The sequence below is a fragment of the Rousettus aegyptiacus genome, unplaced genomic scaffold (assembly GCF_014176215.1).
Source record: "Rousettus aegyptiacus isolate mRouAeg1 unplaced genomic scaffold, mRouAeg1.p scaffold_m13_p_3, whole genome shotgun sequence".
Taxonomy (NCBI): domain Eukaryota; kingdom Metazoa; phylum Chordata; class Mammalia; order Chiroptera; family Pteropodidae; genus Rousettus; species Rousettus aegyptiacus.
The window spans coordinates 166,221,044-166,242,382 of NW_023416306.1; the positions used below are offsets into that span (position 1 = coordinate 166,221,044).

At 38.5% G+C, this 21,339-nt stretch overlaps 1 protein-coding gene and 1 pseudogene across 19 annotated transcripts in view; both read left to right on the forward strand.

Moving 5' to 3' along the window:
- Positions 1–21,339, forward strand: part of UNC79 (unc-79 homolog, NALCN channel complex subunit) — a 217,591-nt gene that overhangs the window by 165,638 nt on the left and 30,614 nt on the right. For all 19 annotated transcript variants that reach the window (XM_016145493.2, XM_016145498.2, XM_016145484.2 and 16 more), the window contains 6 exons: positions 3,830–3,942; positions 4,048–4,133; positions 5,065–5,238; positions 8,200–8,268; positions 11,398–11,508; positions 19,352–19,456. In XM_016145493.2, coding sequence (XP_016000979.2) covers positions 3,830–3,942; positions 4,048–4,133; positions 5,065–5,238; positions 8,200–8,268; positions 11,398–11,508; positions 19,352–19,456 — 658 coding nt within the window. The remainder of the gene's footprint in view (positions 1–3,829; positions 3,943–4,047; positions 4,134–5,064; positions 5,239–8,199; positions 8,269–11,397; positions 11,509–19,351; positions 19,457–21,339) is intronic.
- Positions 10,677–10,795, forward strand: LOC118601490 (annotated as a pseudogene).

The window sequence follows — 21,339 nt, forward strand, 5'->3', positions numbered from 1 at the left end:
ACTGGCTTCCAGATTGTACGATGCTTATAAACCACATTAAATACGTTGGGCTTCCTTCTATCAGCAGTGAGAAGTCATTAAAGGATTTTTCAGCAGTGAGGGGGGTGTGAGTATGTGTGTGTGTAGCATATAGAAAGATGACTTTGGCTGAAGTGGGGAGAAAGGACCACAGGAGAGCAGGAATCGATACTGGGTGTGACTTTGGCACGTTCATCTTTCTGCTTTAAGTGTTCTCATCCATGAAAGGATACTAACATATGACTTTCGTGTGCCGTAAGGGCATTTGTCGTGAGGTCCAAGTGACAGTGTATGTGATAGCGTACCTGCAGCAGGTCGTGCAAGTGTGACATGTTGTCGTTATTGCGCTTCCGTAACTTATCATTTTAGGGATGTTGCTCTTCTTTTTATCCTTGACTTAGTCATAGAATTTCTTGCTGTTTTTTTTTTTATTTTTCCATAACATTTTATTATGAAAAATTTTAAACATACTGCAAATTTGAAAGAAGTTGATAGCAAACGCTCATAGACCTAGCACCTAGATTCTAAATGAACACTTTACTTGCCTTACACATCTACCCATCCTTCTACCTGTCCATCAAGTCATTTTATTTTTGGATACATTTCAAAGTAAATTTCAGACATTAGCACACTCCTTCTAATATTCTTCAGTAAAGTTATCATTAACTAAAGCTCCATTGTGTTCAGAGTTTTTTCTTTTGATGGAAAAGAAAACTAAGAAAGTACATGTATCTTAAGTGCATATTCACTGAGTTTTGGCAAATGCAAACACCTGCATGACCCAGACCCCTGTCAAGGTATAGAACATCACCATCAGCCCCAGAAAGTTCCCTCATGCGCCTTCCCAGTCAGCTTCTACCCCCGCAGAGGCAAACACTATCGTGATTTTTTCCCCACTATAGAGCTTCATATAAAAGGCTGTATGTGCTCTTTTGCGTCTGGCTCCTTTTACTTGGCATGTTTTCGAGGCGCACCCGTGTTGTCGCATGCATCAGTAGTTTCTTTTTCAGAGCTGAGTAGTATCCCATGGTTTATTCATGTTCATATTGATGGATGTGATTGTTTCTAATTTTGCTCTCTTCTGAATGAAGCTGTTATGACTATTTTTACAAAAGCCTATTTGTAAACAAATGTTTTTTTCCTCTCAGATAAATTCCTAGGAATGGAATTGTTGGGTTGCAGGCTAGGTATCTGATTTATGTGACAATACCAGCACTTCCCATGAAAGCGGTTCTGCCTTTTTGTATTCCCGACAACAAAGTATGACATTTCTGGTTGTTCCACATCCTCGCCCAGAATTGGTGGTGTTAGTCTTTTTAATTTTAGACATTCTAATGGGTATCTCACCACAGTTTTAATTGGCGTTTCCCCGATGACTAATGCCGTTGAGTATTTTTTTCAAGTGTTCTTCATGACCCTCTGTAAATCTTCTTTTGTGAAGTCTGTTCGAATCTTTCGTACATTTTAAACTGTTTATTTTTTCTTTTCATATTGAGTTATAGCTCTTCTTTATATATCCTGAATACCAGTCCTTTATTAAATGTGTTTTCAGAATATTTTCACTCAGTCTGGGGCTTGCCTATCCCTTTTCTTAATGGTATATTTTGATGAGATGTCTTTAATTTAGATAAAGTGTAATATTTTAAAAATTTAAAACAGTTTATGATTATGTGTCTGGTTGTTTGTCTAAGGAACCTTTGCCTACCCTCAAGTCAAGAAGATATTCTTCAATGTTTTCCTCTAAAAGTTTTATGGTTTTAGCACTGATATTGTACATCTCAAATTAAATTTTCGTATGGTAGGAGGTAGGGGTTGAAATTCTTTATTATCCATGTAGATAACAAGTTGTTTCAGCACCATTTAAAAAAATGACTTTCGCTTTATGCATTGGGGCATTTTGATATCTGTTAAAATCACATAACCATATTAAGGTCGATCAATTTAAAGGCTCCCTGCCCTATTCCATTGATCCATATGCTGATCCTTAAGCTGACACCACATTGTCTTGATCGCGATAGCCGTCTAGTTAGTCTTGAAATCAGATAGTGTGAATCCTCCAACTTTGGTCGTCTTTTTCAAGAAGATTGATTTAGATATCTTAGATTCTCCACATTTCCATATACATTTTAGAATAAAATTTTGGGAAAAAAATAAATTTGGGGTTCACAGACATAAAAATATTGAGTGCTTCAAGTGATGAACGTGGTGTATATTCTCATTTCATTCAGTTTTTTTGTTTCTCTCCAGATGTTTTATGCTTTTCAGTATAGAGCTCTTGCACATCTTCTGTTAACTGTATTCTTCCCAATTTTGTGGTTTTTTTTATGCCAATATGCTACCGTTATATAAATACATAACTGATTTTTTATATTAACACTATAATGTGATAAGCTAAGTTCACTTAACTAATAACTAATGTAGTAGCTGCTTTTTAGATTCTTTAGAATCTAAAAGCATTCGTATATAAAAATCACATTTGTAAATAGTGACAGTTTCACTTCTCTCTTTCTTGTTTCCATGCCATATTGCAATGGCCAGGACCTCTAATACAATAATAAAGATGTGAGCTCTCAGAGGAAAAGCATTTACTATCTTGCTATTAATTATAGGCTTTCATACCTTTATCATATTCAGGATGTTTCCTTCCTTCTATTTCTCGTTTGCTGAGAATGTAGGTTGTCATGAATGTATGTTGAATTTTCTCAAATGCATTTTCTCTCTGTTAAAATTACTGTATAGTTTTTGCCTTATATTCTTTAATTTATTGACTCTCATTGGTTAGTTTTTGCATATTAAATCATTCTTATATTCCTGAGATAAACTCTATTTGCTCATGGTCTATCATCCTTTTTATTTATTGTTGGATGAAATGTCCATGTCCATGAGGACTATCAACCGTTTTTCTTTTTACTTCTTTTCTGTTCCTCTTTTTTTTTTGTAAAGACTTTATCTGATTTTACTTTTAGAGCTATGCTAGCTTCATAAAATAAGCTGGGAAGGGTTCCCTCTTCCCCTCATTTTTGAAAAAGTTTGCATAAGTTTGGTGTCCCTTCTTCCTGAAGAACATTTTTGACCTACAAGCTCGAACTAGCATTTCAGGGTAGACGTGGCATAATGAAACGGGTTCGGTAAGAGAGACTTTTTACCAGCTATCTATTTGAGACCTTTGATTTCCTCCTTCATTCTGTCAACTCACCACTCCCTCCTCACCCTGGGAGCTTCCTTTCTGATACTTTGGTCTGAGGGACAGGGCCATGTAATCATCTCTTGGCTCCCTCTTTTGACACGCACAGGTGGTACAGAGGGTAAAAAGGAAAAGCACACATATCAAAATCCTGTCCTTTTTACAAGTACCAACTCAGATGCCCACCTGCTCCCCCCTGAACTTCCCTGCTCTCTCAATAGGAATGAACGTCTCCCTCCCTGCATTCCTCCTTAGAGCAGCCCTCTCTCTCTTAGCCAATGGCACCTGGTGGGAGGATCTTGCTGATAATCTTCATCCTGGGTTCTAGTCCTGACTCGGCCATTCTCTGGACTTGTGACATTTGCTTTTGGCCTCGGAACCCTCATGTCTATACTGGAGTGGCTGGAATTAGTCTGGGATGACTCTGTCATTTCCTGGTTTTCTCCTTCTAAAACTTATCGTTAATAGGGTTCTGGGTGATTAGACTATTTCATGTCACCGATGAAAGGGACAACGAGGTATTCCATAAGAGGATCGGTGCGTAAAGGCCTGAACTCTAAATAAATCCCTGCGCTCATGCGGCCTGTTCCACGATTCCCTGTCTTTTCCTTCCCCGTTCAACTCCAGCATGATGGTTCCCGGCAACGCAGCGGGGGTGGCCAAGCAGTTCCTGCGCTGCGTGCTCCACCAGCTGGCGCCCAACGGCATCTTCCCGCAGCTGTTCCAGAGCACCATCAAAGGTAAGCCGTCCATCGGTCCATCCATCGTGGGGAGGAGCCAGGCACCACGAACGCGGCCGATCGCCGAAACCTCAACACCGCTAAATCTGACTGTTGGCTTTCCAGATGGGACTTTTTTACGGACCTTAGCCACATCTCTGATGGACTTCAATGAGCTGAGCTCCATCGCTGCTCTCAGTCAGCTCTTGGAGGTAGGTTCGCTTTGATGACACTCTAAGCATCCTCCTCCCACCACCCCCCAAAAAAATCCCTGCTGAGGAAGAAATTTGAAGTCATTTAATTTAAAAATTAAATTAAAAAGATTTTTAATTTAAAAGTTAAAATGTACATTCAGAATGTCACATTAAATGTTAAATAATTTACATTTTAAACATTAATTAAAAATGGCCAACACGTAGAACAGTGTCCGTTGGACATTGCTGTTTTGCGTGGATTTACTATTTGTTTAAAGCCTGGATACCACCAACCAAGGGGTCTAGTACCCACCTCCCTGTGACTCCGTCTTTTGAAATGAGTGTTGGCTAGAGCAGCGTGCACTGTGCTGTGAGACTTGGATTCAAGTCTCAGTTTCACCGCTTATTCATTGTATCCCGAGATTTGGATTCAAGGTCTGCTTATGTTCTGTATCGTGAGACTTGAAGTCGTTTCTCAGCTCCGCGGCTTTTTATCTCGTCTCTTGCGAGGCTTGGATCCACGTCTCGTGTCCTCTGCTTATCAGCACGCTCAGTTAGCTTGAAGCGCTGGCAGATTGCCACGGGACTTTGCCGCTCCTGTAGTGGTCACTCTTAGTACTCAGCCAGCCGAGTTTCCCGTAAGCATCATTCACTGTCATCTTAGCTCCTAACCACGCCAGATGTAGATTCTTAAAAAATGGTTTCCTTGCTCACATTTCCCCTTCTCTCACTGAGTTACAGACCACAGTTTTCCTCCCTAAGTTTGCCTGAATGCGTTGATTTTTCTCTGTATTCCTCCTGCCAATTACAATGATTAGCCTGTATGATAGCTACACGACACATGTTTATAGCATGAATATGTGATTTTTTAAAACTGATCTTCACCAAATAGCTACACAAATTCCCACGCTGTTTCAGCAGTTGATTGCCTATGCTTTTGTGTTTTTAGGGTCTAAATAACAAAAAGAATTTACCAGCAGGGGGTGCTATGATACGCTGTTTGGAAAACATTGCTACCTTCATGGAAGCTTTGCCCATGGATTCTCCTAGTAGCCTCTGGACCACAATCAGCAACCAGTTCCAGACGTTTTTTGCCAAGCTGCCTTGTGTTTTGCCTCTGAAGGTAAGCTGAGCCCAGCATTTCATTTTAAGTTACTTTCTTACTGTTTGCAGACCATCTGCTAGCAGAGAAGCAGGGTCTTGGGTGATTTAATGTTTCACAAAGGTCTATAAGGAATCTATTAGTCATGAAGTGGCTAGGTCGTTCCCTCCGAATGTCACAGAATGACAGGGATGTGCAGTAGGCATTTTGACTTAGTGATTTCATGTTTCCAGTTAATTAAAAAAAAAAAAAAGGTCAGGAAGGCATTAGTAGATTGCGTTTATCTAGAATTTTTTCTCAAGTGGATATTAAATAAATACACAAGTAAATAAATTGTCTAAGCAGAGACCAGACATATAATGTAAAGTTTCATTTTTAGAAAATTATCTGAAAGGAAGCGATCACTTTGCGTTTGTGAATAAAATACTTGCAAGTCTAAGATGATATTTGTTTGACTGTTTTACGGTCTTTCCCTTACCCCACCACCATACCACCCTTAAAAACACACTCAGTTATCTAGCTGGAAATCTGATCGCCTAAGGGACATTTTCAGCATGAGCCCATTAAATGCAGAAACATAATCCTATACTGTTAAAGCTGGCATAGACCTATGAAAACCATCCTTTCCAGTGCCCCCATTTCCCAGGTGGCGGACTGCAGACTTAGAGAGGAGGTGGCAGTGTGAGGATTAGAACTCAAGTCCCCTGACTCCACTCCAGCGTCCTTTCCACTAACAGACTTGAGAGTCCTTCTACAGCAGAGATGAATTAAAGGCATTCGGGTCTCTATAGCAGGGAGAAAGGGATGGCTGGGAGTGGCCATTGCTATGTCTGTGAACTTGATTTGCTCTACAGACTTTGTGTGCTTTATTCAGATCACAGATAGAAATATCCAACTTGCGACAAAACGAATCACTTGTTAATCTGACAGGTGAAGTTACATGTTACCAGCACCTTTTTTAAAATGAGTATTACATGTATGTAAAATGTGTTATAAAAAAAACCAACCACCTCTGATAATACCTTTTTCCAAATTGGCAGATTCAGAAAATATGACCCACAAATAGGTTTGGTAGAGATGGTAATTCGGGGCCCCTTAGCTTGACGTGTGCTGCTTTCTTGAGTTTGAAGTTACTGTGAGAAACAGGAATACTGAGATCTTTATGATCCTTGTCTACCCACTGATCTGGAGTAGCTGAATAAATTCAAGCAAAGAGGATTAGTACTTTGAAGCCATGTGTGTATATACCTGCTGTACATACACACGTAGGAAATCAAGTCCTCACATTTTAACATGGCCACATGGAACCTCCCTAGGACCAGAGAGCCATTTAGAGCCATTCACTGCTTAAGAGTCAGTCACACACTCTTAAGAGAGGGATGGGGCAGGCATGGCAAATTCAAATGTCTTTAGGCCGATGCTATAGTCAAAATTTTTAACTTGAACACTGACCATTTGGAAGTATCGCCAGTCGCTTCTCGGCCTTTTGGCTAAGATCAAGTGAGGAAGTACTGCCAGCCGTAAACAACTGGTAAGCCTGATTCACGATGCCCACCCCTGCCCACAGGGACCCTGACGGCAAGGTTAATGAGCGGAATGGAGGGAGATAAGGTAATAAGGAGAACTGAGACCCTTGGGAGCTGGAAGGCACCAGTCCCTCCTAACCGGGTCGGCTGCTGCTCCACTGCGGCTAATAGTCGCGTGGGAATGCAGGCCACATGTTGTCGATCTTCCCATTTTCCAAGATAATTCCTGATTTTTAAGACAGCGTGAAGGCCCGATGAGCAGCCAGTTTTCGGCCTCTGATTCAAAGTAATGTAAACGTCACATCGAATCCCCTGGGCATTGAGCAGGTTTAATAGACCAGCGATTTCCTTAGAAGATATTTGTGAAATACTTTCCGAACGTGTGTGAAGACTTGTCCCGCTAGGTCAGATCTGGGCCCTGCCTCTGATCATCTGCTGATTTGCTTTTACTCTCTGGGAAAAATATTCGGCCATTGAAAAACCTTCAGTAGTTCGTTCTCATCAGTTTAGAGAAGTGGATCTCAAACTTCTGTGTGCATCAGTGTCCCTAAAGGACTTGTAAAAAACAGATTCCTGAGCCTTATTCTGAGAGTGTCTGATTCAGGAGGGCTGCCGCCTGAGGATTTGCTGTCTAACAAGTTACCAGGTAACAGAGGTGCCGCTGGTCCAGAGATTATACTTGGGGAAACTCTGGCCTCGTTTGTACTGTCTTAACGAGGTTGATGTACACAACTACAGAGTTAACTGTAGCCTGCCATTGTAATGTATTTATAATGTTAAATAACATCATTGTTTATTCTTGCTGTAACATTTCCTCCAGTCTCAGTAAACTAGATTTAAAAAGTACATTTTGATGTGGAATCTTGCCAAATATAACTCTAATAGATTTGTAAGACATGATTTCTCTTCTAGAAATTTTACTGCTTTTCCCCAGGTTTTTGTCATGTCTTTTAGTAGCAGAGAAAGGGCAGATGAAACTGGTTCTTATTTGGGCTAATAAGCCTAATGGTTTTAAATTGATCTAAGTTTCTCCCCCCCCGCCCCCAACATGACCTTATACAAATCAGTGTACCTCTGTAGAGCTGGGCACATTTAATATCTACCTATCTACCTATTGGTCAGTCTGTTCAATTGTCCATCCAACTGTCCATCCATCCATCCATCTATCCATCTATCCAATTTTTTATCCAATTCTCTATCTGATTTAATTTTAGGGATATGTCTTTGAGAAATAGTTTAGGAGTTATGCTTAATTATTTAATTGCTTAATGTCATTTAATTAAATTTTAAAACCTGAGAGTAATTTTTTTTAACATGAACATATGGCATGGAAAACTGTAAGGAGGCAGCAATACCTGAGATTTTATTTCCTAAAATAAATGCCGATAGGAAATATATGAAGCAAAAGACATATGAGAAGGATATTGACTTTTACTTTTTTCATATTTGTTTACAGTGTTCTTTAGATTCCAGTTTGAGAATTATGATTTGCCTCTTGAAGATACCCTCTACCAATGCCACAAGGGTATGTATATTTCAGAAAAACAAAACCAACTGGTTATTTAGTTATTTTTTAACCTAAAAAGACAGGTCTGCAGCAATACTGAAGAAATGGTTGTTGCATACTGAATGCTTCATTTTCAGCTTCCTCGAAAGTGTCTAGTGAGGAGCTCAAATATATCACAATATCATCTTTTTATAATTGGTTCTCTTAGTTCTGGGCTGTGTCCACCAGCCCATCCTCCATACTGTGAACTAGGTGATCTTTCTAAACACAGACCTCATTGCATTAATTCCTTGCTTAAAAATCTTTGACAATTTCTCATTCCTTTTAGGATAATGTCTAAATTCCTTAATGTGGCATACAGGAAGGTACTTCGATAACTTGCCAGCCTGCCTTTCCAGTTTAGTCTTCAGCTACCTGTCCCATCCCTCATGCCTACTGTGTGCTTTCGGAATCATCATTATCATCATCAAAACACCAACCACTGTTTTTGAGTGTTTACCATATGGCAGGCATTGTGCTAACTACTTTACATTTATAATCTTATTCAATTTCATATTTCCTTGCCTTCGCTTAGGCCATTTCCTTTACCTGAAATGCTTTATACCCTTGTCAGTGAGGTGAAGGCCTCATTCTTTGAGATGAGAATTTAAATTTCAATTAGAAAAATGTTCATATTCTCTGTAGCAACTTATTTTTATATCAGATCCCGCAATACTTGATACAGCTCTCTGTATTAGCATTTACATTGTGCTGAAGTCTCCCCAGTGAGACAGTAAGCTTCATGAAGTACAGCCCTGTGTCTCATTCACCTTTGTCTTCCTGGCTTCATTTCTGAGCTGTATTATATGCAATGGTGCAATAGTCTGTGTTGCAATGGCTTATAACTACTAATTAATATACCAAGAAGGCACATCCCCTGTAACTTTTTACTTTGAATGTGCTTTCAAAGGCTCACAGTTTATGCTAGATAGTTGCAGGAGATCATTTGGTCGAATCTCTTCATTCACAGATAAGGAAACACACTCAGAGAGATGAAGTGTCTTGGTCAAAGTCACATAGCTGGTTAGTGAAAGATTTAAGACTTGAACCTAGGTCGTCTGATTTCAAGTTCCTTGATTTTTCTGTTGTACCATGTTGCCCCATCACCATGCTGCTTTGCTAGATAAAAGAGCGAATTTTTATGTAGCTCTGAATTTAGGTTTCTTTTATTGGCAAATAAAGATATACCACGTATCAACACTATATATCCGGTCCCCATTCATCCCTCGTCAGTGTTTTAGAACAATGATATTTATACAGAGCAAAGAATACTGTATCAACAGTACCATTTCAAAGAGTTTCTTTAAGATTTTTTTTTTTAATATATATATATGGAAAGCAATACATGAATTTCTGCGGGGAATATGAACAAATAAAAGGCATAATTCCTATCTTCAGGGGCAACTGACATGTAATGAATTTATTTTTGTATCATTAAGGATAAAGGATCTCAAAAATGCTCATATCCTTTGATTTCTTTTCTGAGAATCTACTCTAAGAAAGAATGCAAGTGCAAATGTCATGCAGAAACATTTATCAGGATGCTATTTATAATAAAATGTGACTTTTGAGGCCATTAAAATGGGTGATTATGAAGAATTAAATGGCACTGGAAAACTTATGTTATACTAATTAAAAAAAATGAAATTAACAAAATGTGGTATTATATATGTGTAAGATTTCAACTAATAAACTAATGTGCAACAAAGAAGAGAACTATATCAAAATGTTATCACTAAGTGGTAGGATTATGTATGACTTTTATTTCCTTATCCATACTTTCTGCAGATCCTGAATTTACACATTGAGCATGTATTACTTTTATAATCCAGAGAGTTAGGACTATAGAGGTCGAGAATCGTGGCGTGGGAGTCTTTTGGAGCCCAATTAAAATCCTGTGTTTCCTACAGAGCAATGCTGCCTTTAGAAAATTTGCTCTGGAATTTGGTTTTGAATTCTATTCAATAGCTGTATGGCCTTAAGTGAGTGACTTGCCTACCTAACTCCTCCACTGCAGAATGGGGATAGTGCATCTTCAGAGTTACGCTGCAGATCATAGCTAACAGTGGTGAAGAGCTGAGGAGTGCCAAGTGCTTTACATACATCACAACCCTAATGAGAGAGAGGTCATTATCATCCTCATCCTACAGAGGAGAGAACCAAATCCAGAGAAGTTAGATCACTTATTCAAGATCAAAGAGAGCTGGGGTTTGAAAACACTTGCGTGAGACCCTAGAGTTTGCATCATTAACTGTTATAACATACTGTCTCCCCAGGTTTTCTGTAAGAAATTTGAATGAGATAAACTATATGAAAGCATCTAAGTCTGTTTGATACTTAGTAGGTGCTCAATAAATGTTCCTAAATGACTTAAGAAAGCGTATGGATCCTATGGCCATGCCACCCTCAACAAGCCCAATCTCGTTTGATCTCGGAAGCTAAGTGGGGTTGGGCCTGGTTAGTACTTGGATAGGAGACCGCCTAGGAAGACCAGGTGCTATAGACGTAAAAAAATAAAAAATAAAGGATTGTAAACTAACAAGGTCCTTGCAATCTGTGAGTCAACCACGGGTTGCCTCGCCTAAAAAAAAATTAAATTAAAAAAAGAAAAAGAAAAAAAAGAAAAAAAGAAAAGAGAAAGCACGTGGATCTAAAACTGACCTGATAAGCATTAGCAGGAAGCTGGGTCATGATGAGTTTTAGCTAAGGGTTAGTTTGTGCTATTTGACTCTGGCGAATGCATTCTAGAAGAGCTGGATCTGATGAACCCATAGATGCCTAGAGATTCTGAGAAATGAATGGAAGGTCGAATGCAAATCTTACAGAGTCTGGGGGTGGACATGAGGACACGATTAGAGTTGGGTTGGTTTATAAATGATGCCATCTGGAAAAATGGATTTTTTTTCTTTTGAGCAATAAAATGATTAAATCATGCCCTTCAAGCCATTGATTGAAGGTGCAGTTTTGTTCTTGTTAGACCAGTAGGGTTGCTACAGATTTTAAACAAAAAGAGAATGGTCCTATTAGTTAAAGTATCATAAGATTTTAATCCCTTTTTAATGAAAAAAAATCAGCAATTTTTTTTTTCTGGCCCCAATCTCATTGCAGAGTTTGTTGGAACCATTTTCAAAACTGCTCAGCTTTGTCATTCAGAATGCTGTCTTCACTTTGGCCTACCTGGTGGAGGTGTGTGGCTTATGTTACCGAGCTTTCACTAAGGTAAGGGTGCAAATGTGTGTATTTCCCTGGGAAACGGAAAACTGGCAGAAATATTTTCTTTCTAATCAGTGTCAAATCCCTGTTAGGCTAGTTGCTTTAATGTAGTTAAAAATGAGTAATCCTCCTGAGGTCTAATAAATATCATTGGAAGGAAACACACACACACACACATAAACTATATCTTAAATATGCAGCTTTGGAGAATTCAGGGTCATTTGGTTTAGAACAGGAGAAATATTTTCAATGAAATGAAATAATGGTCTAAATGACCTCTTAAAGTCCTTTTCAAGTTCACCATCCGTGATTAGTAGGCAGGCCATCACTAGATATTATTTTTATACCCAAAGTAGAAAAATATCAGCTTGTCATTTGTAAAAGCCTGTGGAGAGCTCCTTAATTCTCATCATTTGTCTGTCTCCCCAGTTCTGGGTTCTTGGCCTCTGAGATTGTAATCTCATCTTTTGTCATCTTGCTTTAATAATGGCTTCTCTATTGCATTATCTTTAGTATCCCCTGCCCCACCACTGAGGGAGTGGAAAAGTACTGCTCGCCCAGCGCATAGAGCAGCCTCGTTGGAGCTGGTAGACAGTGTCCTAATGGAAAAGCAGGAGGCAGAGCAAACTGAGAGCGTTTCTGTCCTTAAGGACAATGTGCAAATGTTACTCTTCCAATTTCCAAGTTCTCCAAGTTTATTTTCTATGGGGTCTCTGTCTCCGTTGTTCTCTCTTGAACATTCAGAACAGTTCTTTATTCATGTTGTCCACTTGGTAAGCCCTTTATTTTCCTCATAAGAATCTAATTTTATATCAAGGATTTTTTTCTACATAAAACACTCATTTTTTTCCATCTCGTGTCCATTCTTCCATGTCGAGTGTTTCATGATAATCTTCTCTTTAGTCTTTTTGATCATAAACTCCTTATTACGTTACCTGTAATGATGTCTCCTAACTACTGAAATAATCAACACTTTATTCTTTTTAAAATATCCTTCCTAAAAAAATTGATCTTTACGACAGCACCAAATAAAATGAAAAGATGTTCTATTTTTAGAAGTCATTTTCTTTATGTTTGATTTAAATTGATGCATTTTGTTGGAGAAGGGCCCCATAGTGAATTTGTTATTTTCTATGGCCTGCACAATTGGTATTGATTACAGGAGACCTTCTACCAATTTGAATTCAAGATGTTTTTGGTTTTTGAATATCTATTATACATTACGTCCCCCCTCGTAGTCTGTTAGAACTCTAGTGGCCTCACACGGTCAGTTGTCATCTGCCCTTCCTTGTTTCTACAGCTCAAAATGACTGTTACTTATAGAAAGCTTTGATCTAGGGTGTTCCCACGTTCTTCATAGATAATGAGACATTGTAAAAGAGTTATATAGCAATATCCAATTTAGCCTTCTCCCTATTTAATCAAAATAAAGGGCACGGAAAGATAAGGGTTTTGGAGACTTCTCTTTCTGCCCATCTGGCAGTCTCGATTATCTGAAAGCTATCCCATTAAAAACACTAGAAATGCTGGAATCAGTGTAATAACATGATTTTAAATGTATAGCTAATTTTATAAGGTTGAAAGAGACAAAAGTGAAGAGAGAATTGAGAATAGAATGCTAAGCATATAAACTGATGTTGTAGAAGTCTTGGGGTGAGGGAGTTGCTTATCTTTGTAATTCAGTGGCTTGCATTTTAAAGCCCACACAGAGAAAGGAGATGAGGTCTTTGGACTATTTCAGGCTGGGAGTTGGAGTTGAGTCATTCTCAGCAGAAAGTCAGAACACTTGAAAGGCTATACATTTGGTAAAAGGGTGATTTGGAAAGAATGTAATCTTATATGGAGGTGACAAAGATCCTGGGAACTGAGGGAAAGATTTAGAGAATTAGTAACCACGATTCTATCTTTGAACATCTTACAGTTTGAATTCGTAATATCATCATGTTCTGTGAACCCCAAAACTGAAAAGTCAAGTAACATTGGTGTTGAGCAAGTAATAGCTTTGGGCTGTCTTGCAGAAGTAAGCTCAAAATCAACCCTCAAACCTCTCTGGAGAGATACACCTTCAACCTAGGCCCAACAGGATTCGCATAATGACAATCCTGACAAATATTAGCTCACAATCTCAAGTCACAAAACATATGAAGAAACAATCCTCCATGAGCTGGATTAGCAGAGTCAAGAAACGGCAAGATTATTCCCCTGAAGGACTTTCAACATTTGAACTATGTGATAGACACTATAAAAGCCTACAAAGTATGAATTAAGAACACAAGAAGAAATCTTGTCACTTAAAAAAAAAAAAACTCAGGTAGATATTAGAACAAAGTAGAAATTCTAGAGATGAAATAGTGACTAACATAAAAAAAACTCGATGGGCAGGTTAAACAGCAAGTTAGACGTAGACAAAGAGGGAACTAGTGATGTCGAAAATAGATCTGAAGAAATTGCGCAGCATGCAGCAAACAAGATAATGAGATGAAGGAGGTAAAGAGAAAATGCAGCGTGTACTGATAAGTGCTTCAGAGAGGGAGAGTAGGCCTTTTATAAGTTCCAGCACTGATAAAAATCATTAATGCCCTGAATCAGGAAGCACAGTGAGCACTAAAAATATTACAAATAAACTAAAGTTTTACCTGCTTATGTTATATTCAACTTGACAGAACAGCCAAGAAAAACAACGATTTTAAGAGCAACCCAGAGCAAAGACACTCTACGGATGGACGGGTAACAAACTTCTCAACAGCACAGTGGAAGCCAGAAGATAATGGAAAAAGACTTTAAAATCATGAGAAAACTGCCTACCTAGAATTCTCTACCAGCTAAGCTATCAATTAAGAGTGAAAGCTAAATAAATAAACTATTAAGAAATTTCCTAATAGAGTTTTAACTGAAACAAGTACTAAAAGATGTATTACAATAAGAATGAAATTGACCCAGGAAGGAAGGAGTAAAATGTATGAGGAAATGATGCTCAGAGAAATTGGTAAAGCGTAGAACTCTTAAGTGATCATCAACAGTATAAAGCAGTAATAATAATAATGACTAATCAGATGGATACTCAAGTAAGACGACACTAAATACTAGATAACAATAACATATATGATGAGGGAGTTATGTACAGCTGGGGATTGAAGTTAAAGTATTCTGTATATTGTTCATAAGAAAGGCAGAGATAATGAGTAACTTTATACTTTTAAGAATTCATGTAAATGTTTTAAATGTAAAAATTCCAAAGGCCAGAAAGGTAATATATAATTTCCAAACAAGTAGAAAAACAGGAAAGACAAAAAGAATCATAAAACAAGCTGCGATAAAGCACAAGTAATATGATGAAAATGAATTCCTAATCACAATAAATATAAGTATACTAGACTCACTTGGGATTTGCAGATTTGATTTTTAAAATTCAACTTCATGTTATTTTTAAGAGACACATCTAAAACACATCTAAAGACACTGAGAAAGTTTGAAGTAAAAATGGTGAAAAAAAACATACCAGGCAAATATTAATAAAAAGAAAGCTGAATCTAATAAATGGAGTTTAATTCAAAAGGTATTATTATAAAGAAGGTTGCCATATATTGATAAAAGGAACAATTCACTAAGAAAATGTGACAGTTCTAAAACTCTGTGAAGCTGATAATATAGCCTCAATATATATAAAACAAACATGAATAGGATTACAAAGAGAAATCAGAAAGTTCACAATCATAGTGGGAAATTTGAACATCTCTTTCAGTAATTGAAAGATCCAGCAGATAAAAAACGAATCAGACTATACTAGACTCGAACACTGGAACAAGCAAATTGAATCAAATAGACATATAAAGAATCTTGAATCCACCAATTTGGGAATATATTGAAGAAAAAACATGGAATCTTTTTAAAAACAAAATAGATAATAGGCCACAACAATCTTAACACATACTAGAGAATCAGTTTCAAAAGAGACAAAGTTCTCTACTCACAATGCAATCAAATTATTAACAACGAAACTGTAACTGCATATAGGTAGTCAAGGGTGGTCTAAAAAAGACCTCACATCTATGGGGACACCACTCACATCTTAGACGCATTAGATCTTACGTGAGCGTTGAGTCAGGGGTAGAGATTTGGGGCCTCTGGTTAAGTCCTAATGCGCCTGGGAGAGACGCTCCCTACCAGCTCACAGGGCCCTGCACGCACACATGGAGACCAGCACCCATGCGCACACCACTGCTACACATGTGTACCTGGCTCTGCCCTGGCCCAACTATCCCCCAAGAGCCCGTCAGATCCTTCTCTTGGCTGCTCCCTATTCTCAGATGTCTAAATCCTGTCCCCTGCCAGATTCTGACCCTGACACGCTTTATCTTCAGGGTTGAGATGTATGTAACGTGTGTGCCAGGGTGAAATCGAGGGTGTGTGTGAGTGGGTGAGAGTGTGTATGTAGACGTGTAGCCAGGGCTGTTGACTTCAGGGCTCGTATAGGTTTTCAGGTTTGCAATCGTATGTTAATATGGATGTGTGTTTGTGTTGTGTATGTGTTCCTTTTGTAATTCATGGGTTAATGGTGCTTGGGACTCGCTATGTTTGGAAATTAAAAATATACTTTTAAATAATTCATAGATTAAAGGAGATAAAAGAGAACTTGGAAAAATATTCAGAATTAAACAATTATGAAAATACTATATTTCAAAATTCGAGATATATAGCCACAGAGGTATTTAGACGAAAACTTAGTGTTAAATACTTCTTTTGGAAAAGAAGAAAAACTAAATGAGCTAAACAAGTCAACTTCAGTTAAAATAAGAATAACAGAATAACCATGAGACAGTTTAAAGAAAGGAAATAATAAAAATAAGAGCAGAAATTAATGATGTAGAAAACATAGATGCAAGAGAGAATCAATTCAACCGAAAGGGGGCTCTTTGATTAGATTAATAAAATCGACAAAACTGACAAGACTGATCAAGAGAAGCAGAGAAAAGGTACAGAAAAAGAGTATCAGCCAATGAAAAAGGGAACTTAACTGTAGACATGTTAGAGATTTTGAAATGAACAGCTTTATGCCAGTAAATTTGAAATTTTGGACAATAGGGACAATTTTCTAGAAAAATGTAATATATAACCATCAGAAAAAAAGATGACTAGACTTAAATGATTAAAAAATGGAGTCGGTAGTTAAAAACCATTCCAGTTTTAAAGACGACATCTATTAAACATTTAAGGAACGGATTGATCTCTACTTTATGAAAACTAATACAAAAAACAGAAAAAAGACAACACTTCTCAATACATTTTATGTGGCCAGTAGACTCTTGATACCAACCAGACAAGGGCAATAGGGGTGAGGAAAATTATAAGCCAGTTATACTTCAAAGATGCAAAAATTCTGAATGAATAATAGCAAAATATAAGAATGGTATAAATATTGAAACATCTATTTATGTTACCATGCGACCAGATTAAAGGAGAAAAACTTTTATCATTTCACCAATACAAAAGAAGTATTCTGTATAATGCAACATCTATTTATGATAATTCTTGTCAAACTAGGAATAGAAGGGAACTTCCTTAACTTGACAAAGGGTGTCTATCAGAAACCTCAAGAAAACATTATACTTAATAGTGAAATGCTGAGGGTAGTCCTATTTTCACTGCTTCTATTTAATAGGTCCTGGAGATCCTACAAAGTTCAGTAAGACAGGAAGAAGAAATCAAACATAAAAGGATTGGAAAGGAAAAATAAAACTTACTCTTCATAGATGATATTAAGAAGGGAATTTATCTATAGAAACCTTTTTGTTAACTTTTGTAAGGGAATTCGGCAAGGATGCTGGCTACGCACAAATGCTCAGAAATCACCTATCTTAATATTCAGCTACAAACAATTATAAAATGTACTTCAAAAATGTCATTTATTGTGGCAACAATAAGTAAATCTAACAAAAATGTATAAGAACCTTATGGAGATAACCAGGAAATTTTATTAAACAACATCAAATAATTGGAGATGGATCTCATGTTCATGGATGAGGAGCCAGCATAGTAAAAACAGCTAATTCTCACAAAATAACCTATATATTGAGTATAATTCCAATAAAAATCCTAGGCCTCTCTGCATAATATTGGGCTAGATTGTTGGAACCTAACCTCCCATTTAACTTAAAAAGTTAAAAACAAACAAACAAACGAACAAACAAAATATTTTCTGAAAACTTCTTAAAAGCATCGAAATCCTAACCAGATGTTACTAGGCTAAGAGAGCACAGAATGCGGATATGGGAGCCGAGCACTAAGGGCCATTTGTGCCCTGGGTATTTGTCTATCTGGAAGATGTGACCGAAAGGCTGAACTGCAATTCTGGAAGATCCAGGCTAGGACAAAAGTCAGGATCCAGAATCTGCGCAGAGCGGGGACTCCGTCTGATACTGCGCTGCCCCCTACCCCACACCTTTTGTTCAGAAAGACGAAGTAAAGATAGCCCAGAAGTAAACTCGCCCTCACGTGGACACGACTCAGTGTCAAGTTCCTTGATGGCCCAAGATAAGATAGTCCAAGGCTCGTTATGTTTATTGAGGTAACCCTGGGCTCCTCGGGCCTCCAGGAACCTGGCAAAAACAAACAGAAAGCTCTTTGGAGAAAGATAACATTTTAGGCCTCAAATTATCTCCACAAGTAAATTTTTAATAACGAATCCAGCGCGGAAAGATAACCAGACGTATGAAGAGGCAAGTTAGCATGAGCGAGAATGAGTAGAAAGAAAAGTCAGCAGATACAGACTCCTCGGGTCTCCAGGTCTTGCCTATGATCGAGAAAGGACACACAGGGCTTCTAAGATGTTTACGATGTGCTGTCGTTTGACCCGGTGCTGATTACATGGGACCGCAATCTAGATTAATCCATTGTTCTGTTCCATCCATAGGAGAACAGAAAGATAAGCATAGTATGATACCATTATAGAAAGTTAAAAAACAAGCAAAAATAATAACGTACATTGTGTATACACATGTAATATATATGTAGTAAAAGGGTAAAAACATGCATGATTCAAAATAGTGTTTACTTTAAGAAAGGGAGAAGTTGCCACTATTGAGGTAACTTCAGCTGTTTCTGTGATAAATTAAATATTAAGAATATTTAGTATTTTTAAATATTAAATCAAACGTCAACAGCCATGCTACCCTGAACAAGCCCAATTCTGTCTGATCTTGGATGGGAGACCACCTAGGAAGGCCAGGTGCTGTATGCGTAAAAATAAAAAAATAAGGGATTGTAAGTGGTTAAGGCCCTTGCAGTCTGTGAGGTCAACCATGGGTTGCCGTGCCTAAAAAATTAAATCAAAATGTTATGATTTGACAAAGATGGGTGGTAGTACCTAATATGTCCTTCTATTTTCCTGTATGTTTAAAATAGTCTAGTTAAAAAGTAATTTCCTTAGAGAGGCTATGAGATCCTTCCTTTAAGCAGCTGTACTTGTTTCTCTCTAAATCATTTTCTATTGAAAAAAAAAATACTTTTAGATTTGTTTAATTTCTGCAGTCTTGGGACCTATCATTTCTTGTGACTAAGAAGCAAAGCCCATGATTTCAGTGTTTAAGAGCTAGCCTATTTTTTTTCTTATTCAATATATTGTGTGTTCTCAGTGCTACGGTAAGCTCATTACACACACAAAAATGCCTATTTTTCTTTTAAGTTTTAATTGTATTTCTCAGGGATAGTTCATTACTCATTTTTAAATACTGTTTTGGTTTTTTTAATTTTTATTTCTGATCTGTGACTCTTTTGGAAGCTCTTTTGACAAAGCTCTCTTTTAATTGAATTTTTATAAATTGCTTACCTTCCTCTATTTTGTTTTATTTAGGAGCGGGATAAGTTGTACTTGTCTCGTAGTGTTGTTCTAGAACTTCTGCAGGCCCTGAAGCTGAAATCTCCTTTACCAGACACAAACCTCCTTCTGCTTGTCCAGGTAGGCTTTTGCCTTGTTTGTGATACTTTCGTGAGGTCTACTGATATTTGGAAAATATCGTGGGACGTATGCATGAATCAGATATTTCAGTATCATATATGCTAGACAATATGGTGGGTGCTTTCCATATTCCCCTTACTAAATCCTTACAACCCTGTGAGGTATTGATTCTGTATCGTAGACGAGGAGCCTGAGGCTCAGCGGGGTTCAGTGACTCGCCTAAGATCACACAGCCAGCATGGTACTGTTGGCATCTGACCACAGGGTCTGTTCATTGTGGAGCTCAGCCGAGTCAGGCTCTTTCCATCACTTGCCCAGTTTACCCTAAAAGCTCGTAGCTTTTTACACTGCCTCATCCCTCTCCACACTGATCCAGTCTCCTGGCCCGTGGCTGCCTAGGGGAATTTTGCTAAAACTCTGCTTTTTAGCAGGTTACGCCCTGCATTGAAAATCTGCAGGACCTCATAGCGCCTGAGCTGAGCTTTTCCATCATCGGGCCATGTTTGACTATTCAGCATTTTTTCCTACAATGAGTATTTACGAATCACTTCCCTTTGGCTAGGTTCTGTGGATATAAAGTGTAAAAGGCATAGGTTCCATCCCGATAATGTGCTGACCACAATAGTAAGGATCTACACAGTATGTAAAGTGTTATGGAGGAGGGGGTGGCCACCTCGTTCTGGGAGAGGGGGGAAGGCTCGTTAAGCCGTTATGAGCCCTGACCTGGCCCAGGTGCTAGGGGAAGCAGATGAGTAAGCCAAGGCCCCTTCCTTCCGGTAGTTTGCTATCTAGTAGGTAAAGACAAAAGTGTAAACAAAAGTTTCCTCCACAGTGTAACGGGTCCAGTAGCAGAGGTGTGTACTGACTGAGGAAGTTGGTGTAGAAAAGGGACCTTGTGGGCTTTGAAGGAGGCACAGGAAGTTGAGGCGTCTACCCAGGAGAAGAGCAGGAATGATACCTGTCATTTACCATTTATTATCCACTACCTGGTCCCCTTCCTTCCACATCATATACCACTAATCCTTAAGACCGGAACTGAGTTTTCCTCAAAGCCTTGAGATTTAATAAAAAGTTGGGATACTTGCAATGGAGAATGGGCTTCAGTTGTCATTGAAGAATTTGCTGGGGTAGATTGCAGCATCTGAGAGCAGCGATTGCTGGAAAATGACAGCAGTGCACACAGGGCATAATGTAGTCGGGATGAAATGGCTCCCATTGTATCAAGATGCTAAACAGCTCAAGAGGAAGACAGGCAAAATCACAGCCAGAGAGTATGTGTGTTGCAGACTTGGAATCTCTTCCAGGGCATTGCCGCTGGCCAGCCCCTGCTACTCAGCCATCAGCAGCAATAGTGCTTTTGAGGACAAGTCACTTTGATACCAGCGACCATAAAGATTAATGGAGTCAGCATTGGTTTGGAGGAGAGGGCGGGTGAACCGAGCTTTGTGAAATAGCCCATGAGGGGTTTAAGGCTTGCGGGTTGACAGTGTCTAGAAGTCAGTTGCTTCTGATAAGTGTGTTTGGTTGATGACCTGCCACCTCAAAACAGCCTAGGTTTCCAGGGCCTGAGTGTGCTTTCCTGTGGGCATCAGACAGCATTTCCTTAATTGCCCCCAGTCTCGAGCAGAGCAGACCTACAGGTGGATTTTCTGGGGGGTCTAGCCTCCCGTGCTGTGACTGTAGCTGGGGGCTGGTGTTCTACGAAATACATGAGTCAAACATAATAAGCACTTGTCACAAGACAGCAAAAGAACACTGACAATTTAAATTGCCCAGTGCTTAAGGAAACCATGAAAACAGTGATTATTGCTTCACAGCTTGGTGAATAAATAACAAAAACAAATTAGTTTTGGGAAGGAAAAAGGCAAAAAAATAGACTCTCC